Below are 27,146 nucleotides of genomic sequence, written 5' to 3' on the forward strand. Positions count from 1 at the left end.
CTGGTTTAGCAAGTAGCATGACATTGGCCTCATAGAAAGACGGGGGAAAGGAATTTGTGCTAAGACATTCATTGTACAAGGTTAGCATATGCGGCGACAATTGCTCCGCATAATACCACAGGGAGCCCATCAGGGCCAGGGGACTTACCGTTGGGAAAGGAGCCAATAGCAAAAGCAAACTCCTCCCCAGTGAGTGGCGCATCTAACGATAGTCTGGCTTCATCAGGTAGGACAGATAGATTGAACCTCTCCAAAAATGGTAAAACGAGTTTAACAAATGCATTTTATTGTGTACAAAAAGCAATTGAAAAAATAATAATTTAACAGTTCTGAATGTTCACAGTTCTTCCGCAGTACAATCCCAAGACAGCAAAGATACAAAAGCAAACGTCACAATTCACCTGTGAAAGATAAAAATAATGAACGTCATGTCATTGTATTACTTTAAAAATGTGTATGGAGTTATATATTGTACATGCATACCAAGGAATTGGATTTTATGATACACCTCAGTGTCCCTAAAAGAGGCAAGGTTGTGTAGAACGAAGAGCCTGAGGGCAGATGGATCCTGCATGGACATCCGCCAGTCCTCTAAATTCTATGGGTAACTTTTTGGCGGGACATTAGAGGGTGTTCGGACATGCAGGCAAATTCCAACCATCTGATTAAATTATTGTCTAAACCTGAAGTCTGGGATAAAAAAAAAAAACCTTGCAGTGGGGCCCATTAATGTTAAATGTCTAGGGGTAGAGGAATAAGCTATAATACAGTATTCCTCGGGCCCTCGTCATTATCACGAACAATGCAGGACTGCTGCTCCTGCATTGAACTTGATGACATCAGCAGGGGAAAGCCCAAAGGGCACTAGTTCTCCTCCCATTCTTTTCTCTTCGCTACTTAAGAAATCTGCTGCTGGTAACAGTGGGTTATTGGTGCCTTTTGGCAGGCTCAGGACACCATGCACTGCTGCATTATAAAGGTCCCCACTGTTTCCAATCAGTCAGCAATGCTGAAGAGTACTGGACCGCGGCTCCCAGCCACCCTCCCATTTTCTTTATTACAGTGTATGTCACAGTGTTTTGTTTAATGGGGGTTAGTCTTCCAGTCTAGTCTGGATGGACATTGTAACTGAATTCTCTGGAATTGGTTATATAGTGGCATATGTACCTATCAGGCAATGGCTAGAATTCGGGCCGGTGCACACCTGGATCATGCAGCAACTTGGAATGCGGATTCCTGTGTGCTTTTGTGCTGAGTGATTTTGCAGTCCATTCATTTGAAGGAGCTGTAAATCGCGCTGGAATGGAGAATAATTAATATATGCATTACTTTTCAAAAATCCACCGCACCAAATCGCACAGTGCTGCGGTACCATGCAATCTGGTGCTTGCAAATGCACTGCATTCGTGATCTGTGTTTGGGGTGCATTACATTGTCACGCGCAGCAGATCACAAAGGCAGCACAGTTTGAGCAGGCACAGAATGTGCCTTTCTGCACTGCGTTCTGATATGAGCTGTCTTTTAACCACCTGCCATATAGTAAAATGACTGGCACGAGGTGGCCCTCTCCTTCTGGGACAACGTCATATGAGATATAGCGCATCACTGATCTTGGTAAAGAGCCAAAAACGAGGCTCTTTACCCATGTGATCAGCTGTGTCCAATCACAGCTGATCACATGTAAACAAGGAAATGCCAGTTATCTGCATTCCTCTCCTCACACTGACAGCGTGCGAGAAGAGGAGAGCCGATCAGCGGCATTTCCTCACGGGAGATCTGCACAGATAATCAGGGCACTGATCAACAGTGCCCAGCAGTGATGCCAATCAGTGCTGCTTATTAGTGTAACCTTATCAGTGCAGCCTCATGAACGCACATCAGTGAGGGAGAAAATGTACTTATTTACAAAATTTTATAACAGAAACTAACAATAACTTTTTTTTTTTTTTTTCAAAATCTTTCGTATTTTTTTAGCAAAAGATAAAAAAACAGGGGTGATTAAATACCACTAACAGAAAGATCTATCTGTCTAAAAAAAAATTATAAAAATTTTGTTTGGGCTGCATGACCGCGCAATTGTCATTCAAATTGCGACAGCGCTCAAAGAGGAAAATTGGCCTGGACAGGAAGGTAGTGAAAGAAAGTGCTCAGTTTGTAAGCGGTTAATTTGGTTATTTCCTGTTGGTAAAATCAGGTTTTCCCCTTAAATAGAGGGGGGGGGGGGGGAATTACTAAAACTGCAGTAGACCGAATCTGTGACAACTGTGCATAGTAACCAATCAGCTTTTATCTTCAGCTTGTTCAAATAAACTTTGAAAATAAAAGCTGCAAGCTGATTGGTTGCCATGCACAGCTGTTGCAGATTCTGGCTGCTCCAGTCTTAGTAAATCTTGAAATAAATGTTACATGGTTACACTAGAGATCTGTTTTCTTGCGATAAAGCTTTGTGAACTGAGCCAGATTTGAGAACATTAGGAAGTTTTCTTAATTTTCAGGAACACATGGAAGTCCAGGTGCCAAATTACAATATGCGAGTACTTTTTGAAGTCAGTGAGCCTAGGACTGGGGCTGAGGGGCAAGGCTTTTTAAAGCGCGCTAAACAGAGGTAGTAATGGTCACAGCATGCTTAGTGCACCGTGGCCAAGTAGTCTGTCTTGTTCAGTAGCCCCTCTAGCAGAGCACATCCGTGCATCTGCACACACTCGCTTCCATATTAGCAGTCTTTGCGTGTGTACGTTAAGACCCGCATGTGCACAGATACTGGCTGGGTACCTCTGTGCATGCACAGATATGACGCAGGGCCCTGATGGAGACAGGGGACTAAGGGTCTTTGATAAAGGAGTCCTGGCATTGGGTTTTTCCCTCGCTCTCTGTGCACTTACAATTTAAGCAGCCCATAGATAGATGATTACATTTTCTTTCTTTCCACCACAAGTGGATGGGAAGAAAATCACTCAAGCATTATGGCTGCTAGCTATAGCCGGCAGTAAATGTATGTAAAAAAAATGCCACAGGCTGGTTGTACCCAAGTCGATCAATGAATCCATAGATGGATCAAATCTCAACCTGTCACTGCTGAGCTGGCTGAATTTTGATCCATATATGGCTGGCTTTAAACCACCTTCTCAGTACCTGCAACTGACTGGGAATGAAGGTAAATTCCCCTTGTTTCCCATCTTTGGAAAATTGATATGTTAGAAAGAACAGCAATTCACCCTCCCCAGCAGGCACCCGCCCCAAATGGATTGTTTAGGTGCTTGTACAGAACAGGGACGTGCGGTGAGGTCAGTGACTGGTGAGGCACTGGCTAGTATCAGAGCCAGATACACACAGGTTACATACACCGCGATCATTAGAGGGAGAACAATAATTCTAGCACCAGACCTCCTCTGTAACTCTAAACATGTAACCTGTAAACATTTTTACGGCTTCGCCTATGGAGATTTTTAAGTACTGAATTTTGGCGCCATTCCACGAGTGTGCGCAATTTTAAAGCGTGACATGTTAGGTATCTATTTTCTGGGTGTAACATCATCTTTCACATTATACAAAAATATCGGGCTAACTTTAGTGTTTTATTTTTTTATTCATTAAACAGTTTCTTTCCAAAAAAAATGCATTTGAAAAATTGCTGCGCAAATACAATATTATACATAAAAATCATTGAAAAAAAAAGGTGTGTGTCCCCCCCCCCCCCCCCCCGTCTATTACCAGGCCCTTTGGGTCTGGTATAGATATTAAGGGAACCCTGCGCCAAATTAAAAAAAAAAAATAGGTGCCCCCCTATAATCCATACCAGACCCGTATCCGAGCACGCAACCTGACAGGCCGCAGGAAAAGGGGGGGTGAGAGACCCTTTTATTAAAAAAAAAAAAAAAAAAGGGTCCCGCAATGTAAATCCATCTTCAATCACAGCGCCGATGGCCTGAGGAAAAAACGGAAAAACTCCCTGGGAAGTGTCCCGCCGACTGCCGTCTTTTCACAATGACAGCTCTTATATAGCTGAGGGCGGGGATATCCAGTGACATAAATGGGTGACCCCGCCCCCTCAGACGTCACATGATGTCACGCGTCAGAAGGGGGCGGGGTTAACTGGTTACGTCACCGAGTGGCCCAGCCCTCAGCTTTATAAGAGCTGTCATCGTGAAAAAGCTGCAGTCGCGGGAAGCCTTCCATCGAGGCAGAGTTTTTCCGTTTTTTTTTTCTCGGGTCGTCGGTGCTGTGATTGAAGATGAATGGACATCTCGGGGCACTTTTTTTTTTTTTTTTTTTTTTAAAGAAAGGAATTGTCAAAAACTGCTGTCATTTTTACTTGTTTGAAACTTTTTTGAGAATGGGTAGGGGTACAATGTACACGATACCCATTCACATAGGGGGGCTGGGATCTGGGGGCCCCCTTGTTAAAGGGGGCTTCCAGATTCCGATAAGCCCCCCACCCGCAGACCCCCACAACCACCGAGCAAGGGTTGTGCGGAAGAAGCTCTTGTCCTCATCAACATGGGGAACAAGGTGTTTTGGGGGGGACCCCAAAGCACCCTCCCCATGTTGAGGGCATGTGGCCTGGTACGGTTCAGGAGGGGGAGGGCGCTCTCTCCTCCCCCCCTTTTTCCTGTGGCCTGCCAGGTTGCATGCTCGGATAAGGGTCTGGTATGACCCCACTCCATTTTTTAAAAAATTTGGCACAGGGTTCCCTTAATATCCATACCAGACCCAAAGGGCCTGGTAATGGACTGGGGGGGGGGACACGCCGTTTTTTTTCAATGATTTTTATGTATTTTGCCAGGATTCAGCAATACATTACAGCCGCGAGTAGTTTTAAATGACCTTTTTTCCCTTAGAAATTTAATTTTGCTGCTCTCATTCATTACACTATGTACTGCCACCATGTAAGCAGCCTTACATAGTATGGGGCGTGATCTTAGCCCCCTGAGCCATGATTGGCCAAAGGCACCCTGCCTTTGGCCAATCATGGCTCTCATAGCAAAGCGCACTGTGATTGGCCAAAGCATGCAGGTCAGGTGCATGCTTTGGCCAATCACCAGCTGTCAATCTCGCAGTGCATTGACGGTCTCATTGACGGTTGCGGGTCCCGTGGACTCGACGTCCGCCGGCGGCCCGCGATCGCGGCGAGGAGAGGCAGGACAGGGAACTGCCTATGTAAACAAGGCATTTGCCTGTTCTGCCTAGTGACATAACAGAGATCTTCTGTTCCCTGTCATCGGGAACAGTGATCTCTGTCATGTTTCAGTGACCCGTCCCCCAACAGTTAGAACACGCTACGGGAACACACTTAACCCCTTGATCGCCCCCTAGTGTTAACCCCTTCCCTGCCAGTGTCATTTTTACATTGATCAGTGCATTTTTTTATTTTTTTTTTCTTTATTCTTTTTATTGGAAAAGTTTCACTGTGAAGGTACAAAGAAGGGCCATTGGGGCATACCCCGGCCAACTGGTGCACATAAAGAAAGTGTTTCCACCGCTCAGGCTGACACTGACCCAGGTGTAAGTAGAAGTTTCAGAGCAGAAGAGCTCCAGGTGCTGGCTGAATGCTAAGCAAAGCAGGCTTGAATGGAGGGGAAGATTTGGATGCCACACACCGGATGTAGTCAAAAAACTTCACTTTATTGAAAAAATGGGATCATCAAAATAACAAGACTGTCATGCAGAAAGTACAGATAAGCTGACGCGTTTCGCACTCAGGACTGAGTGCTTACTCATAGCTAACAAATATTAAAAAGACAAACTCTTATATAGCTCAATGGAGTATCACATGATTGCCCAATTAGATGGTCATTGAGTCTCAGCTGGAAGCCAATTTAATGAGGTCTCGGTATCTGCTGGCTATTTGGTGTGTTAACTGGTTGAGAAATGTTTTCAAAACCGTGACATGTAAATAGATGACAAAGAATGTGAAAAAAGATGTGTATATGTACATGTGTAGGCAAAAAAAATATATATATGTGTGTATATATATATATATATATATATATATATATATAGTGAATCCTATCAATAAACGTGTATATATAATAATAAATGTACTTCTATAACGTGTGTATATATAAAAAGTGATAAGTATCAAAAAGAAAGAAATTACTATTAGGTGAAAGTAAAAAATGTGTAAAAAATATTTCTCATTAAAAAAAGAGAAAATATATTGCCCTGATCTGGTCAAATGGCAGTGATATATGCAGGGTCCCAGTAGACTGACTTGTAACGTAGTGATTCTAAATGATGAGCCTGGCCGAGAGCAGGGTGTGTGTAAAATTTCAAGAATGAAGCAGCGGTGTTCAAGGTAATAGAACGCCGCTAGTCTGTGTCACAATAAATGTCTAGATGGAATTATAGTGATGGTAATAAAGTTGGTAGAGGTCTGTTCAATGATGATCTCAAAAAAGAATGGACTGACACCTTGGACACCTGTTCATTCAAACTAATAAATATTCTCATTGCCTCTAAAACCAAAGAAATATAGGTACTACAATCTGACATGTCCTTTATCCAGTCTGAACTTACCTCTTCACAAAACCTGGCAGCTTTCACAGACCTGGACAGCCGTTTGAGTAACAAATTAGACAAAATGGAAAAATCAGTGATTGCCAGCAAGAGAGGCAAAATGGCCCGAGATAAAAATGATTATGAGAACAATAAAGTTTACACTTGGAAAAGACCGGTGTTTTCCCACAATCGGTCACGGAGAAACCGTGGCAAACAGGTCAGCTTCTCTGACCAAGAGAGCGACCTAGCCGACTATTCCCTGGCACGCACTATGTCAGACTCTTCTCTGGACAGGTCAACAGGTTCTGTGGAAACAAACAGAAGCAACAACCACACCAACGCTGGAAACCCTCGCAGGTCGAGTTACACCAAGAGGAAAAAATCGTCCATAAAAAAACAAGAAGGGGCGGCAGGAGACACAAGAACTCCAAACAACTCACATTACAGCTTGAGAGGCAAAATGAAGAAATGAGTTCCACTGTACTTAATATCTCAAAGAGACTTTTAATAGAAGAGGAGATCAACCTTCTATCAAAAGGCCTTAATTTTAGCCCTAATAGACATTTTGATTTATTTCACACCATTTTGGACGTTAACAGGTTTTCTCGCTTATTAACACTTAAGAAACATTTTGGTGGTTCTAGAGAAGAGGACGTTCCAGGGAACCTTGGCGAATCAGGTGAGTCTCCCCCTTCACCCATCTCTTTTAATGAAGTGTGTGCACTGCAAGATTTAATAACACTGGCAGATGATTCGGATCCACCCCCCATGGATCCCACTGATTTACAGAAAAAACTAATAATCAGATCTAAATCTGATTTTTACCCAGTGGCATCCAGGGGCAAAGATCTTGATGTATTTCAGAGGTTGGTGGAGGGGGAATTAACTCGCTTGGCTCACAGTTACCATAGAAAATCGATTAAAGATAATTTGACACAAAATGAGAGATTAGCCTTAAAAATACTAACAGCAGTATGAGTAACTTTCCTATACTGTTTGAACATGGTTATAACATCTACACCATCATGAGTCCTTATAAAGAACATTTCATGTTCATTTTTTACATTTTCACGTTTTGTCAGCCATTTTCTATTTCCTCTTGTTTTGTGTTCCGGTCAGATGGTGCCAAAATAGGAGTTTTTTCCATCTACTGACCATTGGGGCCTATGTACTAACATATCCAATCTTATACATGAATATATAATATTTACCACCTTGATTGGTATATATGCCCGACAAGTTCCCCTACTCTGCATACTCAGTACAGTAACTATGGCAGAGCAGGAATTTCCAGGGAACCATGGCCAAGAATAGATGTTTGCAAAAGGTTACATTAACAATAGCAATATACAATATCTTTTATTGTTTCGCGATATCCATCATGTTCGGGTGTTTTATATACCTGACCAAAGTACAAGTTAATTTTACTTGAGGATGCATATCGCGACAATATTGAGATAAATAGTTTTATTTTATTCTATTTCGTTTTCCACACATTTTTGTGTTATTATATCTACCTTTTTCATCATTTTCTTTTGATAATTATTCATGATTTGTATCATGAGGTTCACAATTTTATTTCATAATTATTACTTTTATTTTAGCTCATTTTTCATCACATAGATATATATGGAAACTTTCATTGTCCTATACATCTTTCTAGTTGTGTAGGAAACACCTGATATATATATTAGGTTTTTACGCAATACGTTTTCACATTTTTTTACCTTATTTTATTTTATTCATTTTATTTACTTTCATTCGTTCACATTTTGTACACCTTGTTGTCCATATACATATTTTTTTGGACACCTTGGGATCATAATTCAGATATATTAAGCTTATTTATATGTACATAAGCTGACATACATTGTATCGTTTGTGTTCAGTGTTTATTTTGCGAGTGTAATGTTGCAATATGAATATGTAGTTGTTTCTCTTTAGAATGCAGCATTATAACATTTCTTCTCATCGTCTTCATAGATTGGACTCACGCCGATCATTATATGCCTGTTTTCATCTGTTTCACTTGCCGGTGTTAATATATGAGCATTGTATTAGTGGACTCATAAGATGTATTATTCCAATATGTTTTGTTTGGAGGTCTTGGCATTTGCTGACACACATATACTGAGACATGCTTTTATATGAGCCACCCGAGACGGATCACATACTAACATATTTTAACTTAATTGTCTGTCCGGATAATTTTTACGATCTCAGTCTGGTAACATTCTCGTCCAGCCTGTAGTATCTTACTTGTTTTTGATTTGTTCTTTTTTGTGACCCCTTAAACTCGGGTGACTGGCCGAGACCACCCCCAACTTTATTACCATCATTATAATTCCATCTAAACATTTAGTGTGATATAGATTAGCGGCGCTCTACTATTTTGAACACCGCTGCTTCATTCCTGAAATTCCACACACACCCTGCTCACGGTCAGGCTCATCATTTGGAATTACTACGCTACAAGTCAGTCTACTGGGACCCTGCATATATCACTGCCATTTGACCAGATCAGGGCAACCCTGATCAGCGTGATTTTATGTCTTCGTATCCCAGCCTATAGTATTTTACTTGCTTTTCATTTGTCCCTTTTTGTGATTCCTTAAACTTGGATACTGGCCGAGACCTCTACCAACTTTATTACCATCACTATAATTCCATCTAGACATTTATTGTGACACAGACTAGCGGCGTTCTATTACCTTGAACACCGCTGCTTCATTCCTGAAATTTTACACACACCCTGCTCTCGGCCAGGCTCATCATTTAGAATCACTACGTTACAAGTCAGTCTACTGGGACCCTGCATATATCACTGCCATTTGACCAGATCAGGGCAACCCTTATCAGCGTGATTTTATGTCTTTGAATCCCACAGTTTATTTCTATTATTATAGGGCCCTATATGTACCTTGTTATCAACCACGGGCATATCACGCATTATTTCAGGTCACATTGCTCTATATTTCACCTGTATTATTCCGGCTTATTATAGAGAACCTCATCCACTTCACCGGCATATTATAGAGAGTTTCATCATATTTATATATTTTGTTCACATATAGTTTCATTACATTCACTCTTCACACTTACTTTGCACGTTGTCTGAATATTTTTATCAATATATTTTCTCTTTTTTTAATGAGAAATATTTTTTACACATTTTTTCCTTTCACCTAATAGTAATTTCTTTCTTTTTGATACTTATCACTTTTTATATATACACGTTATAGAAGTACATTTATTATTATATATACACGTTTATTGATAGGATTCACTATATATATATATATATATATATATATATATATATATATATATACACATATATATATTTTTTTTGCCTACACATGTACATATACACATCTTTTTTCACATTCTTTGTCATCTATTTACGTGTCACGGTTTTGAAAACATTTCTCAACCAGTTAACACACCAAATAGCCAGCAGATGCCGAGACCTCATTAAATTGGCTTCCAGCTGAGACTCAATGACCATCTAATTGAGCAATCATGTGATACTCCATTGAGCTATATAAGAGTTTGTCTTTTTAATATTTGTTAGCTATGAGTAAGCACTCAGTCCTGAGTGCGAAACGCGTCAGCTTATCTGTACTTTCTGCATGACAGTCTTGTTATTTTGATGATCCCATTTTTTCAATAAAGTGAAGTTTTTTGACTACATCCGGTGTGCGGCATCCAAATCTTCCCCTCCATTCAAGCCAACTGGTGCACATAGCTATGTGCATAACAGAGTACAACTCACCATGTATCTCAAAACTAAGCATATCTAACTATAACTAAAAAACAAAACAAAACAGCCACATATTTGGTACCCCAGGTTTCACATGGTAGGATGATGGAAGGAGACATCTTTTTTTGTAGGACTTCTCATCCCTCTTATCGATCATTGCATTTTTTTTAGCACTGATCAATGTAATAATGTCACTGGTCCCCAAAAAGCGTAATTTGGTGTCAGATTTGTCCGCCGCAATGTCGGAGCCCCACTAAAAATTGCAGATCTCCGCCATTACCAGTAAAAATAATAAAATAAAAGTCCCTAAACCTATACCGTAGTTTGTAGACGTAATAACTTTTGCGCAAACCAATCAATATACGCCTATTGCGATTTTTTTTTTTACCAAAAATATGTAGAAGAAAATATATTGGCCTAAACTCATGAATAAATTTGTTTTTTCATACATGCCAATTTTGTTTGGGTACAACGTCGCATGACCATGCAATTCTCAGTTAAAGAGACGCAGTGCCTTATCGCAAAAAATGCTCTGGTCATTAAGGTATTTAAGGGTATAACCTTCCGGGGGTGAAGTGGTTAAAAAAAAAAAAGAAGAAGAAATTTTTTTTTTTTTAAAGCAAAATGTAAATAGTGTTCAAATCACACATGTGAGGTATCGATGTGATCATTAGATTGAGAGCAATATTTCTTGCAAAAGACCTCCTCTGTAACTCTAACCTGGTAACTGATAATTTTTTTTAAAGCGTCGCCTATGGAGATTTTTAGGTACCGTAGTTTGTCGCCATTCTACTAGTGTGCACAATTTCAAAGCATAACATGTTAGGTATCTATTTACTCGGTATAACATCATCTTCCACATTATACAAGACAATGGGCTAACTGTACTGTTTAGTTTTTTTTTTAATTCATGAAAGTGTCTTTTTTCCAAAAAAAATGCGTTTTAAAGATCGCTGCAAAAATACCGTGTGGAAAGACCGCCCATACTACATTTACTGCAACAGGGCGGCCCTTCTGTGCAGAGTCCCGTACATATACGTGATTCTGCACTTCTGCCGCCGGCGGCCTGCTTCTGCTTTGATTACTCACAGCTAAAGCCTATCTGCGGGCGCCGGGCACTGGATGCCCACTGATTGTCAGGCAGAGACACAGAACGGAGCTCTGCCTATGTAAACAAGGCAGATCTCCGTTCTAACAGGGAGAAGGGATTTATTTTATGTCCCTTTGAAGCGAGTAAAAGCATCACACATAATACAGTAAAACACTGGCTAGGCACACAGTTAACAGTTTGATCGCACTAGACATTTAACCCCTTCCTAGCCGGTGTCATTAGTACAGTGACAATGCATATTTTTAGCACTGATCACTGTATTAATTTCATTGGTACCCACAAAGTGTCAGTGTCCAATTATCTGCCGCAATATCGCAGACAATCACCAGGTCCCGACCAGTGATTGACTGCTGGCACCCGACGATCGGCTCTGGACTTCATGGAACACAACTCTGTGAGTGTAAACAGCACAGAGCTATGTTCAGTGACAGGGGATCTAGTTGTTAAAAAAAAATCTAGATCCCCATTAAAAGCAGAACAGCGTACAAACATATTAGCGTATTAGGCACATATTTAACCCTTTCCTGCCCAGTGTCATTGGTACAGTGACAGTGCATATTATTAGCAGTGATGTCAGTGGCAGTTAGTTTCCACAAAGTGTCAGATTGCCTGCCATCCCGCTATAAGTCGCAGATTCCTGCCATTACTAATATAGGAAAAATAAATACAAATTCCATTATATGTACCATAGTCTGTAGACACAAACCAATCAATATACGCTTATTCGGATTGTTTTCACCAAAAATATGTAGCAGAATACATATTGGCCTAAATTGATGAAGAAATTCAAATTTTTTAATTTGGATATGTTTTATAGCTGAAAGTAAGAAATATATATATTTTTTTCAAAATTGTCGGCCTTTTTTTGTTTATAGTGCAAAAATAAAAACCGCAGTGGTGATCAAATACCACCAGAAGAAAGCTCTATTTGTGGGAAAAAAATTATACAAATTTTATTTGGGTACTGCGTTGCATGATCGGGCAATTGTCAGTTAAATTAACGCAGTGCCTTTTTAGAAAAAATTGCCTGGTCATGAAGGGGGGTAAATTTTCCGGAGCCCAAGTGGTTAATCATAGGTCTTTTCTAACCCTGCACCATCAGTGGATATTCTATGGACATATATAAGGGTCAATTGGCAATTTTGTGGCACATTAATATGTGTTAATTTGTGCATTGCATTATTGTCATGCATTGCATTAACACAGCCGATTGAAATGAACTACTTAAGGACCAGCCACCGCAGTTGTACTGAGGCAATGTGACTTGATCCCACGAATCGCCGTCACGGTACGTCAGCTCGTACATGGCGAATCTGGGGCGCGCTCCCACTGGATAGCGGGAAGCAAATCAGCGGGTGGGGCAGACTCTATGTCCGCTGGCCACCCACAATCGTTCCCCGCAGTGACAGAACGGGGATCTGCCTGTGTAAATAAGGTAGATCCCCGTTCTGACAGGGAAGATCACACAGATCCTGTCTTTCTGCTATGCAGGAAGATGGATCTGTGTGTTTCCCCAGTCACACGGTCCCCTATACAGTTAGTCAACACACTGAGGGAACACATTTAACCCCTTGATCGCCTCTAGTGTTAACCCCTGCCAGTGTCATTAGTACAATTTCAGTGCATATTTTTAGCACTGATTACTGTAATATTATCACTGGTTCCCAAAAAAAGTGTCAAAAATGTCAGTTAGGTGTCCGATCTGTCCGCCGATATGTCCCAGTCCCGCTAAAAATCACGCATCGCCGCCATTACTAGTAAAAAAAGGCCATAAATCTATCCCCTATTTTGTAGACGTTATAACTTTTGTAACGCTATAACTTTTGCGCAAAACAATCAATATACGGTTATTTTTTTTTTTTTTTTTTTACCAAAAATATGTAGAAGAATACATGTTGGTCTAAACTGCAGAAAAAATTATTTTTTTTTACATTTTTGGGGGGGATATTTATTATAGCAAAAAGTAAAAGCTCTTTTTTTGTTTATAGCGCAAAAAAATTAAAACCATAGAGGTGATCAAATACCACCAAAAGAAAGCCCTATTTGTGGGTAAAAAAGGATGCACATTTTGTTTGGATACAACGCCACAGGACCGCGCAATTGTCAGTTAAAGCGACGCCGTGCCTTATTGCAAAAAATGGCCTGGTCATTAAGGGGGAAAGTCTTCCGGTCCTTAAGTGGTTAATGGGTTGCCACTGCACCCTGACATCCCACAATTGTGGCACACTGCAATGTAGATGCATAAAGGCCTGCAGGTGGGGTCCAATCCTTCCCTACTCCAATCATAAAATAATACTCCACTTCTCACCTCAATCTTCTTTTTTCTCCATCTCTTCTTTCCCCTCAGCTAAACGTTGACGTTTTTCCTCCCGTTCCTGCTTTAACTTTGCTTCAATTCTTTTACTTTGGTATATCTTGGCGGCAGCGAAGGCCAGACACAGCAGCACTGTCTTTGCTGCTAAAATGTACATCAACAATGGGAAATTCTCCAGTGCCTGCCATAGGAAAACAAATTTTAGTGGTTAAAAAAATGGTAATCTGAGTCCTGGTGACTGTCCAAAATCCCAAATTTTGGGCTGTCACGAGAACAGGAATAGGGAAATCTTCCACTTGGGACGCTAGTTCTGGTGACAACCAGGATTCCATCACTTTAGAGAGATTTTCTTCCCTTATGGTCTGGAGACAAAAAGATACTGATAAGATAGAACGAGTCCAGAGACAGGCAACAAAAAATGGTGAAAGGTCTGAGGGATAAAAACATATTAGAAGAGATGTATAGTCAGGAGAGTAATTTAGTGGGATTTTGTAGGTGCCAGGCAAATAGATTTAGACAAACATCAAAATAAAAAGTATAAATCACATTTTATTAAACCTAAACAAAGTTTTAAAAATGATGCTGGCTGTACATAATATAGAACAAACGGCAGTACATATCAAATTAGATAATAAATAAGGGTCACTCAGCACTCAAATCCCGACATGTTTCGTCCACTCGGGCTTCCTCAGGGGATGTTTGTTGAGGGACCAAAATGAGTATGTCACTGCATAAGATAAAGTACAATTAAGAGCCAGTTCACACTAGCGTCCCGTTCTGTACAATGGAACCGGACTTAGAAAAAGGTTCCTGTACTACTTTGGGGGCGACTTGAGGCGACTTGCATAGACTTCTGTATAGAAGTCGTTTTGCAAGTCGCCGCTGCAGTCGTGTTCAAGTCGTCTGAGGCAGTCGCGCTGGAAGTCGTGCTGCCTCAGTGTGAACCGACTCTAAGAGCCATCCAAGACAAAATGTAACAAAAGGAATGAGTTTAAAAATGTGTCAACGATTGTCCAAAGCTGAATAAATCAACTCCCAATCAATAAATAGTTACCTGCTGTAGGGGTAAAGCCAAGCTGGGAAAATGGACAATGCGCTGTGCTGGAAAAAGTTGGCCTAGATAGGCCCAGATATGGGCCGTGGGGCCAATGTCTGCCACATAAAAGAAGAAGTATGAGTGGGATGATTGTGAGGGGATGGAGAGGGGGGGGGAGGGAAGGAAGGGGGGGGGGGACCAGGAGTGAAGGAGTGAATGGGGAATGTTTGGGATGTGAGGACCACCTGGGGGTGGTGAGCAAGGTGAACACATACAGTGACTAGGAAGTGGAAGGTAATGACTAAATTAAGTGGGCCAATGAAAGAAGTGCTTACAAGTGACCCGGCCAGGTTTAGGAAAAAAGCAAGGACTGCCAGATAAAAATATTTATCTATTTGGGAAAAAAAAAAAAAACATAATGAATGTCCACTTTGATTGGTGCTGAGTATAAGAAAAAATATAGGAATATATAAAAGGAAAAGGAAAGCAAAGCACTCTGCCATAATGAAATTGATTTGGAAAGAGCTAGACCTACAAATACTATTAGAAGGCATGTATATTGGTCATCCATACACAAGAGGACCATAATCCTGTATACAAATCGTCTATACCCACTTTCAAAACAAAGAGTGGGAAAAATGAAAGACGGTAACAGGTACTTGTAATAAGTAAATAGTTAACATACTCTGCATGGTTGGTCAGAAGACACACAAGTGAGTTTAAGTATGGAGCAAAGGACTTAAAACAAAATTTCATTGAGAGAGGTGACGAGGACAGAGTAAATTCAAAGAGTTACCTTGTGCAAGGAGATATATCAGAATGGCAGCCTGTCCGTCATCTAGCATAATGTGTAGAGAGGGATGTTTAAATATGCGTGCGTGCTGGTCACGTGTTCGCCGGCATCCTATGAGGCAGGGGAATCAGGAGAGCAGCACGGGAGCAAGTGGAGGTAGGGGTAAGGAACTACATTACCCATAAGGCAACATGGGCTATGTGAGGATAGGGAGGGGCGGGCGCTCGAGCAGCTGACATGCCCCAATTAGTGGGCACGCCTCTGTCCTCTATTAGAAGAGACTTCAGAAACGTAATATGTACAGTCTGGGGGAAAGGGGAGACATGATTGAAACCTTTAACTACTTCAGGTCTGCCCTATAGCAGTTTTACTGCTACAGGGTGGCACCTGTGCGCCAAATCACCAATATATCCTCTTTGTCAGTGGATGCGCATGCACGCCGCCAGTGGCTTGCTCCCACAGTGATCACACAAAGCGGGAGCCCAGCGCCGATCATCGAGCAGAGAGGCAGAAAGACGGTCTATGTAAACAAGGCAGATCGCCGTTCTAACAGGAGGGAAGGCATGGATCCTGTGTTCCTGCAAAGCAGGGACCAAGATCCATGTCTTCCCCTGGTAAAAGCACCTTCCACAGTTTAGTAAAACACTGGTTAGGCAGACACTTAACCCTTTCATCGCCCCTGATGTTACCCCCTCCCCAGCCAGTGTCATTAGTACAGTGACAGTGCATATTTATTTATTTATTATTTTAGCACTGATCACTGTATTAGTGTCACTGGTCCCCAAAAAGTGTCAGTGTCTAAACGTCAGGCCTCAATATCGCAGTTCCTCTATAAGTCGCTGATCGCCACCATTACTAAACAAAAATAAATAAATAATATCCCATAGTTTGTAGACACTATAAATTTTGTGCAAACCAATCAATATATACGGAATTTTTTTTACCAAAAATATGTAGCAGAATACATATTGGCCTAAATTGATGAAGAAATTAGATTTTTTGAATTTTTTTTATTGGGTACGTTTTATAGCAGAAAGTAAAAAATATTGTTTTTTTTTTCAAAATTGTCTTTTTTTTACTTATTGCACAAAAAATAAAAACTGCAGAGGTATTCAAATACCACCAAAAGAAAGCTTTATTTGTGGGAAAAAAAGGACATCAATTTTATTTGGGTACAGCGTCGCACGACCGCGCAATTGTCAGTTAAAGTAATGCAGTGCTAATCTAAGATCAAGAACACAGGGATTAGCAGTAGGAAAGTTCAAAACGAATTTAGAAGTATTAGAAGTGTTACTGAAAGGGTAGTTGATGTTTGAAATAGACATTTAGCAGAGGTAGTGAGCCAGTCAACAACAGTAAGTGGATTTAAACATGCTTGTAAAAGCCATAGATCTATACTATACTATAATATATAAATAAATATATATATATATATATATATATATATATATATATATGAATATGAGACAGACTTAATGGACTACTTGGTCTTTTTTTGTTTTATTTATTCAAAATAACTCAACACAGCCATCAATGTCTAAACCGCTGGCAAGAAAAGTGAGTACACCCCTAAGACCCCTTTCACACTGTGCCGTCAGTGGTAAAGTGGCGCTATTTTTTAGCGCCGCTTTACCGTCGTTTTAGCGGTGCTATTCGGCCGCTAGCGGGGAGCTTTTAACCCCCCCCCCCGCTAGCGGCCGAAAAGGGGTTAAATCCACCCGCAAAATACCGCTGGTATCGCAGCGCTGCCCCATTGATTTCAATAGGGAGCAGCGGTGGAGGAGCGGTGAGTTCACCGCTCCAAAGAAGCTGCTGGCAGGACTTTTTCTGACGCCCTGCCAGAGCACCTCGGGCTTTCACACTGGAGTGAATGGAGCAGCTGTTTTAGGGCGGTTTGCAGGCGCTATTTTTAACTCTATAGCGCCTGCAAAACGCTCCAGTGTGAAAGGGGTCTAAGTGAAAATGTCCCAATTGGGCCCAACTAGCCATTTTCTCTCCCCGGTGTCATGTGACTCATTAGTATTACAAGGTCTCAGGTGTGAAGTGGGAGCAGGTCTGTTAAATTTGGTGTTATCGCTCTCACTCTCTCATATTGGTCACTGGAAGTTCAACATGGCACCTCATGGCAAAGAACTCTCTGAGGATCTGAAAAAAAAATTGTTGCTCTACATAAAGATGGTCTAGGCTATAAGAAGATTGCCAAGACCCTGAAACTGAGCTGCAGCACTGTGGCCAAGACCATACAGAGGTTTAACAGGACAGGTTCCACTCAGAACAGGCCTCGCCATGATCCACCAAAGAAGTTGAGTGCACGTGCTCAGCGTCATATCCAGAGGTTATCTTTGGGAAATAGACCTATGAGTGTTGCCAGCATTGCTGCAGAGGTTGAAGGGGTGGGGGGCCAGCCTGTCAGCGCTCAGACCATATGCCGCACACTGCATCAAATTGGTCTGCATGGCTGTCATCCTAGAAGGAAACCTCTTCTAAAGATGATGCACAAAAAAAAAACCTCAGTTTGCTGAAGACAAGCAGAATAAGGACATGGATTACTGGAACCATGTCCTGTGGTCTGATGAGACCAAGATAAACTTATTTGGTTCAGATGGTGTCAAGCGTGTGTGGCAGCAACCAGGTGAGGAGTACAAAGACAAGTGTGTCTTGCCTACAGTCAAGCATGGTGGTGGGAGTGTCATGGTCTGGGGCTGCATGAATGCTGCTGACACTAGGGAGCTACAGTTAATTGAGGGAACCATGAATGCCAACATGTACTGTGACATACTGAAGCAGAGCATGATCCCCTCCCTTTGGAGACTCAAAAGAGACATTCCAACATGATAACAACCCCAAACACACCTCCAAGATGACCACTGCCTTGCTAAAGAAGCTGAGGGTAAAGGTGATGGACTGGCCAAGCATGTCTCCAGGCCTAAACCCTATTGAGCATGTGGGGCATCCTCAAATGGAAGGTGGACGAGCGCAAGGTCTCTAACATCCACCAGTTCTGTGATGTCATCATGGAGGAGTGGAAGAGGACTCCAGTGGCAACCTCTGAAGCTCTAGTGAACTCCATGCCCAAGAGGGTTAAGGCAGTGCTGGAAAATAATGGTGGCCACACAAAATATTGACACTTTGGGCCCAATTTGGACATTTTCACTTAGGGGTGTACTCACTTTTGTTGCCAGTGGTTTAGACATTAATGGCTGTGTGTTGAGTTATTTTGAGGGGACAGCAAATTTACACTGTTATACAAGCTGTACACTCACTACTTTACATTGTAGCAAAGTGTCACATTTCTTCAGTGTTGTCACATGAAAAGATATAATAAAATATTTACAAAAATGTGAGGGGTGTACTCACTTTTGTGAGATACTGTGTGTGTGTGTGTATATGTATATATATATATATATATAAAATGAGACAGACTTGATGGACTACTTGGTCTTTTTTTTCCATCACTCTTCTATGTTTCTAGGTTACACTATTCAATTAAAAAAAAAAAAAAAAAAAAAAAAGAGTTGTGCCTATAGTTCTGCTTTAAATTAGTGTTTTTTTATGGGGGGGGGGGGAGAGGGGTGATGGACTCCCAGATAAGTGGACCTTTAATTTTTATGCAAGTACTGCTTTAACCCTAGGTTCACACTAATGCATTTTGCATGTAATAGACTTCAATGGACCTGAACCAAAAACGCAGGTTTGGCAATTTTGATGTGTTTTTACATGCGTATTTACCCCATACTCATTCACATGGGGGGGGGGGGGGCTGGGATCTGGGGGCCCCCTTGTTAACCACTTCCTGCCCGCCATATAGTAAAATGATGCGCTCTTGTTCTGAGACAATGTCATATGATGGCGCCCCAGAACGGCCAATCTCGCGCGGGGGCGTGCTGCGTGGTTATCGCGACAGTGCCGTGTTCCTAGGACATGGCACGACCCCGATCTCGGAAAAAAAACACGATGACACAGCTCTTTACCCATGTGATCGGATGTGTCCAATCACAGCCGGTCACATGTAAACAAGGAAGTGCCGTTTATCGGCTCTCCTCGCCTCACACTGACAAAGCGTGTGACGAGGAGAGCCGATCAGCGGCATCTCCTCGCAGGGGAGACCTGTACAGGTAATCAGGGCACTGATCATCAATCTCTGTATTTGCGGACGAAACTAAGCTAAGCAGGACAAAAACTTCTCCGCAGGATGTGGAAACCTTGCAAGAAGATCTGAACAAATTAATGGGGTGGGCAACTACATGGCAAATGAGGTTTAATGTAGAAAAATGTAAAATAATGCATTTGGGCGGCAAAAATATGAATGCAATCTACTCACTGGGGGGAGAACCTCTGGGGGACTCTAGGATGGAAAAGGACCTGGGGGTCCTAGTAGATGATAGGCTCAGCAATGGCAGGCAATGCCAAGCTGCTGCAAGCAAAGCAAACAGAATATTGGCATGCATTAAAAAAGGAGATCAACTCCAGAGATAAAATCATCATTTTCCCGCTCTACAAGACTATGATCTGGCTGCACCTGGAGTATGCTGTCCAGTTCTGGGCACCAGTCCTCAGGAAGGATGTGCTGGAACTGGAGAGAGTCCAGAGAAGGGCAACAAAACTAATAAAGGGACTGGAGGATATTAGTTATAAGGAAAGGTTGCGAGCACTGAACTTGTTCTCTCTGGAGAAGAGACGCTTGAGAAGGGGATATGATTTACATTTACAAATACCGTACTGGTGACCCCACAATAGGGATAAAACTTTTCCGCGAAAGGGAATTTAATAAAACACGTGGCCATTCACTAAAACTAGAAGAGAAGTGGCTTAACCTTAAACTGCGTAGAGGGTTTTTTACTGTAATGCCCTGTACACACGGTCGGACTTTGTTCGGACATTCCGACAACAAAATCCTAGGATTTTTTCCGACGGATGTTGGCTCAAAATTGTCTTGCATACACACGGTCACACAAAGTTGTCGGAAAATCCGATCGTTCTAAACGCGGTGACGTAAAACACGTACGTCGGGACTATAAACGGGGCAGTGGCCAATAGCTTTCATCTCTTTATTTATTCTGAGCATGCGTGGCACTTTGTCCGTCGGATTTGTGTACACACGATCGGAATTTCCGTCAACGGATTTTGTTGTCGGAAAATTTTATAGCTTGCTCTCAAACTTTGTGTGTCGGAAAATCCGATGGAAAATGTGTGATGGAGCCTACACATGGTCGGAATTTCCGACAACAAGGTCCTATCACACATTTTCCGTCGGAAAATCCGACCATGTGTACAGGGCATTAAAGCAGTAAGGATGTGGAATTCTCTTTCACAGTGGTTTCAGCGGGGGTGGGGGGGTGGGGTTGTGGTGGTGTATCGATAATTTCAAAAAACTATTAGATAAATACCTAAACGACCACAACATACAGGGATATACAATGTAATACTGACACATAATCACACACATAGGTTGAACTTGATGGACTTGTGTCTTTTTTCAACCTCGCCTACTATGTAAATATGTAAGTACAGCCCCAGCAGTGCCCATTAGTGATGCCAGTCATTGCTGCCCACCAGTGCCGCGTATCAGTGCCACCTATTAGTGCCTCCTCATCAGTGCCACCTAACTAGTGCCCTTCACTGCCGCCTCATCAACGCCCATTAGTGCAGCCTATCAGTGCCGCCTCATCAGCGCACATCAGTGAAGGAGAAAAATTACTTCTTTACAAAATGTACTTACAGAAACTAAGAAAAACTTTTTTTTTCTCCAAATCTTGTTTTTTAAAATTTTTTTTTTTAATAAAAAATAAAAAAAACAGCATTGATTAAATACCACCAAACGAAAGCTCTATTTGTGTGAAAAAAAATAATAAAAATTTCATATGGGTACAGTGCTACATGACCACAATTGTTATTCAAAGTGTGAGAGCACTGAAAGCTGAAAATTGGCCTGGGCAGGAAGGGGGTAAAAGTATCCAGTAGGTAAGTGGTTAAAGGGTGTTTTTAGATTCCAATAAGCCCCCCGCCCGCAGACCCCCACATTCACTGGCCAGGGTTGTGGGGAAGAGGCCCTTGTCCACATCAATATGGTTGAGGGCATGTGGCCTGGTATCATTCGGGGGGGGGGGGGGCACTCTCTCGTCCCCTCCCTTTCCTGACCTGCCGGGCTGCATGTTTAGATAAGGGTCTTGTATGGATTTTGGGGGGGGGGGGGGTACTCCCACGCCGTTTTTTTTTTGTTTTGTTTTTTTTTTTGCCGTGAGGTTGACTCATTAAGGCAGCTTCCCTGGCCTGCTCCTTAACAACCAGCTATACTGTACACAGTTTGTTGAAGAGAAAAAAAAGCAAAACGCACAGCAAAAGGGCCCTGAAAACCCCATCAACCACAACCGCATAAATGTGAACCTAGGGTAAGTGCTCAGTCAAACCGGCAGGGTGCACGTTATACTCTGCTGGTGTGCATTGGGTAGAGGAGGTGCAATGCATTGCACTGTTTATTGTTTTCTTTTACTTTATTCAAATGTCACAAAATGGCATTTCATTCAGCTCTCTGCATTGCAGCACTTTGCGATGCGCTGTGGTGACATGTGATGCAGTGAGCTGTGCTGCATAAACATGAAAACATGCTGCATTTTTATGCAGCGCACACCACCGCACACATAAAGTGAACAGGGCACCTAGAAATCAATTGCTTCCTATTGTGTCTCAGTGGACAGCCTTCCCAGAAGTGTTGAAGCTGTTATAGCTGTAAAGGGTGGGCCAACCCAATATTGAACCCTACACACTAAGACTGGGATGCCATTAAAGTTCATGTGCGTGTAAAGGCAGGCGTCCCAATATTTTTGGTAATATAGTGTAAGTTCAGAGGACGCCCAAGCTCATCACTACAGATATCTCAAGTCTCCCGCGAGCTGCGGGAGCCTCCCGCATTTGGCTGAGGAGGTGTCTGTACTGCGGGAGGGGGGTCTGCACTGAGGGAGAGGAGAGGGGTCTGCACTGCATTCGCTGACTGGGATGTCTCAGCACCCAGACCCCAGGACCAGCAGCCCAGCTCCAGCAGCCAGACCCTTGGCCCCAGCAGCCGGACCCCAGGCCCCAGCAGCCCAGCTCCAGCATACAGACCCTAGCAGCCAGACCCCAGGACCAGCAGCCCAGCTCCAGCAGCCAGACCCCAGGACCAGCAGCCCAGCTCCTGCAGCCAGACCCATGGCCCGAGCAGCCGGACCCCAGGACCAGCAGCCCAGCTCCAGCAACCAGACCTTAGCTGCCAGACCCCAGGTCCACCTGTGTGATCAGGCTGCATTTCGTGGGCACTGGTAAGGCTGCAGTTTATGGGCACTGGTATAGCTGCATTTAATTGGCACTGGTAAGGCTGCATTTTATTTGGGGGGGTCGGCACCGGCACGAAGCGTCACCTCCCTGAAATGAGTTTGAAACCTCCCTGAAATTAGTTTTTGCAGGTTGGGATGTCTGCTACCTGGCAGGGCCCCCTTCGCAGCCCCACCCCCAACACCGCCCCTGGCCCCTCCCCCAGCCCCGCCATGAAACAAAGTGCAGGAACAGGCTGGGAGAAGTACATATATGTGATCCAGCCTGCCCATGCCACCCTGCTGCAGTAAATGTACTGAGGGTGGGCAGCAAGCAGTTAAAGGGAAAAGGTTGGGGGTGGGTTCACATGACAGGTCTGATCAGGTACGCCTGTCCATTTTTCAGATGGACCTGATCTGATCCTCCCATCACTACTATAGTGCGATGGATCTAAATGGACCTGCGTCCATTTACACCCAACTACCGCCAATCCAATCCGCTAAACAAAACGGAAAGGTATCCGTTCCCTTCCGTCTAGTGGATCAGATTGGAGGGCAGTCGGGTGTAAATGGATAGCTGGTTTGTTTACACCAGCCTCCCTTTAGAGTAGAGTGGGCTGTGTCCGTGTCCGCTCTGCATAAGCTGAGTGGACACAGACCTGTCATCGGCCCACTCCACTCAGGGGGGGGATCAGTGGACAGATTCCCCACTGAACAAGCAGATTATAATCTGCGTGAAAACCTTGATCACAAACAGCAACACAGGGAGTTTAAGATCATCAGCATTATAACACACAGGCACACTCTATCATGGCATGTTACATGACATGGCTGTTGGGTGCTGACCTTGTTAACTTATGACCAATACGTTAACAAAATCAGCACCCAACAGCCATGTCATGTACAGACATCTCAAGTCTCCCGCATTTCTGTGGAGGCTCCCACACACCCGCAAGCGAACTCCTGGGAATGATCGGTGCGGCAGGGAACAGCTGTGAACACCGATCTCCTTTGTAACGATTTTTAGCTGACAGCCGCTTCTCCTTCTCTCCCTCCTGTGGCTGTCAGCTAAAAAGCTATACAGGGAGATCGGTGTTCACAGCTGTCCCTCCTGCACTGATCATTCCCAGCTGCTCTGTGTGCTCCTCCCCCGGCCCCTTCCGTGTCTTTCTCCACCCCCCGTGTTCTCTTCCGCCTCCCCTGGTCCCCCCGCAGTCGGCTCCCCTCCTCTCCCACCGGTTGCGGTTTGCGGTTTGCTCCTGTGTCCTGTGATAACTGAGCAGAATAAACTGTTTCTCTGCTCAGTTTATGAATGAACAGGAGCCTCTGTCTCCTGTTCATTCATCTGTAGTGCTGAGAAAGCGACTGGGGAACCTGTGTCCTCAGTCCCTTTGTCTGTCCCAAAGGGGAGATGTCAGGGTTCTGTTTGGACCCCTGCCATCTCACCAAAGCCCCCCAAAAATATAACAAAAAATATTGTAAAAAAATTCTAAAAAATGAAAAAGTGTAAAAAAATAAACTACTGACACCAATCTCCCCTGCCCTACCAACACTGTCCATTGCCCCAACCCCCTCCCCCCAAAACGCATTGTAAAAAAAATAAATAAATAAAAAAAATCAATTATTAAAAATAAAAAAACTACAGACACCGTCTACTGCCACATACCACCCACCCCCTTCCCCAGAAGCACTGCTAAAAAATATTTAAAAAGTCAATTGAAAAAAAATATTTTTGTGTGCAAAGCGCCACCTTACTGAAATGGGTTTGCCACGTCCCTGAAATGAGTTTTTGCAGGATGGGATGTTTGTCTCTAGTTAACATGCATTGTCCTGCACATTACTACAACACATGTGACTGCAGCTCCCAACCCTCCCTGAAGCTCTTCAAAGGGCTGCATTAAAGTAAACCTGTCATATGAGATAAACATGGGGGCTGCCATTGCCGATCTCGCTCTCTGAAAACCAGCTGCCTGCCTGTCAGACCCCTTTCACACTGAGGCAGTTTTCAGGCATGTAAGCGCTAGAAACAGCGCCTGTAAAGCACCTGAAAACTGCCTCCCATTCATTGCAATGGGTGCTTTTTCACACTGGGGCGGTGCGCTTTGCATGATGTTAGAAAAAGTCCTGCAAGCAGCACATTTGGGGTGGTTTGGGAACGCTGTATACACCGCTCCCAAAACACCCCCGCCCATTGTAATGAATGGGCAGCGCTTCGGAAAGCACCTGAAAAGCGCTTTTGGAAGCGCCACAACGCGGGAGTTTTCAACCCCTTTTTTGGGGTTAAAAGCTTCCCGCTAGCAGCCAAAAAGCAGTGCAAAAGCTGTGCTTAAACAGCGGTAAAGCCCTGCTAAAACAAGCGGAGCTTTACTGCGAACGCATGGGCGGCCCCAGTGTAAAAGGGCTCTTATATCCATCCTTTGGCTGCAGTTACTTCAGAAATCCTTCTCACAGAGGGCTGGTGTGACAGCCGGGCAAAAAGCTTTTCCAGCCAGAGAGGTCATCAGCGGCAACCCCTCTTACTAATAATAATAATAATAATCACTACAGAATTTTATTTAAAAAAAAAAATGCCAACAGGAAATACACGATGATAAATCCTGTCAGGAATCCTGAGCTTTGTGAACCACGGGACAGTCCAGGGCTTTGAACCCATGTAAGGATTTTATTGCTGTCTGTGTTCCTATTAGACCTCTTCACACTGGGCCCGCACCACGTCAGCGCTAACGTGCTGCTCATTTTAGCGGTGCTTAAACGCTGTTTAAACAGCGCTTTTCAACCGCTAGCGGGGCGTTTTTAACCCCCGCTAGCGGCCAAAGAAAGGGTTAAAACCGCCCGCATTGCGGCGCTTCAGAAATGCTTTGCAGGCACTTCGGAAGCGCTGCCCCTTCATTTTAATGGGCAGGGATGGTTTAGGAGCGCAGTATACAGCGCTCCCAAACTGCTCAAAGATGCTGCTTTTACAGGACTTTTTCTAACGTCCTGCAAGCGCACCGCCCCAGTCTGAAAGCACTCTGGCTTTCACACTGGGGTGGTATGGGAGGCAGTTTTCAGGCACTAATTTTAGCGCTTAAAACGCCTGAAAAACGTCTTCAGTGTGAGAGATTCACTCTCTTTTTGTCCTGGTGACCATTACCAACGAAAGGAAAAGAAAACCCCAAATTTTGTGTTGTCCCCAGAGCAGGAATAAAGGGGAAACCTTCCAATGGGGACGCTAGTTCTGGTGACAACCAGGGATTCGCTTGCTTTAGAGGGTTTTCTTCTCACTTCCTGCTGTGGCTATGGGACAGGAAGTGAAGAGAAATATCCTCAAAGGGAAAAAAACTGACAGGGGTTATAGCCTTCTCCAAAACATTCTCCTGTTAGTTCCACTTTAAATGGTGTTTTTAAAATTCGTATGTGGTTCCCCTTTTACATTCAAGCATGCTTAAGTATATGTGTGTGTATATATGTATGAATAACTAACAAATATATTCACTAGCTATTCAAATTCTTCTAGCAGTGACATAGTTAAATCTGTGTTTTTGTTTATTTTTTGACCACTAGATTGTGATTTCAGCTGTCTTTGTGTCTCCACCTCAGTAGCCATTTTGGTTGAGCTCTCTCCCTTCTATTGCACTAGGTCGATCTCCATAAAAATGGAGGACGCCCCGGAGCTCAGTGCACTGGACTGCGGACACATCAGTAAAAGCGATCTAGCAGCCTTTTTCAACTGTTTTAACTCGGCAGGCTGCAGGATGGTGTCTTTGTAATCATTATTACTTCCATGGAGAAGAAGAAGATAGAGATCTGCTGAGCCCACATCATACACATGTCACAGACCTGATCTTCTGATGTCAGGCAGGGACAGGCAGACATCAGTAGTGGGATCTGGGGGTTATTAGAGACTTTAATGACCCCCCAATCCGTTGCATCGTCCTCACTATCATCTCCCCTCTAAGAAGCCATGGCTGCCTCCATAATCTGATCCCTGACCTGTCTAGTCTGCTCTGTCCATGCTGAGCTCTGGTCTGCCTGCAGATCATCATCTATGTGAGATTGTCACCGTCTCTACGATCTGCCGTCATCTGTGTGAGATTGTCACCGTCTCTACGATCTGCTCTCATCTATGTGAGATTGTCACCGTCTCTACGATCTGCCGTCATCTGTGTGAGATTGTCACCGTCTCTACGATCTGCCGTCTGCGCTTACGTTCCAATTAAACTCCATGGTCCTAGATTGTCAGCGAGATGTCAATGTCACAAGGCTTCCTCTGCTGATCAGACTTGTAAATGAGCCGGATCTATATCCTCAGACTGGACCCGCCACTGGGAGGAGCCCGACCCCTTCCGGATTATTCAGGCCTGCT

The 27,146-nt window shown here is 43.3% G+C and overlaps 1 protein-coding gene across 2 annotated transcripts; it reads right to left on the reverse strand.

The window, feature by feature from the left end:
• Window positions 1-269: 269 nt before the first annotated feature.
• Window positions 270-27,146, reverse strand: LOC141129256 (small integral membrane protein 11-like). Of its 2 annotated transcripts, XR_012241799.1 has the most exons (4): window positions 26,990-27,146; window positions 13,681-13,867; window positions 1,168-1,297; window positions 270-401 (listed from the first exon to the last, which is right to left on the reverse strand). XR_012241799.1 is itself a non-coding variant. In XM_073617176.1 (3 exons), exons 1-2 carry the CDS (start codon window positions 27,005-27,007, stop codon window positions 13,682-13,684), a joined length of 204 nt encoding a protein of 67 aa, XP_073473277.1. In that variant the 5' UTR covers window positions 27,008-27,146; the 3' UTR covers window positions 270-401; window position 13,681. The 2 variants fall into 2 exon arrangements, 1 of the variants encoding a protein (XP_073473277.1); XM_073617176.1 differs by lacking the exon at window positions 1,168-1,297.

The sequence above is a fragment of the Aquarana catesbeiana genome, linkage group LG02, assembly GCF_042186555.1.
Source record: "Aquarana catesbeiana isolate 2022-GZ linkage group LG02, ASM4218655v1, whole genome shotgun sequence".
Classification (NCBI taxonomy): Eukaryota; Metazoa; Chordata; class Amphibia; order Anura; family Ranidae; genus Aquarana; species Aquarana catesbeiana.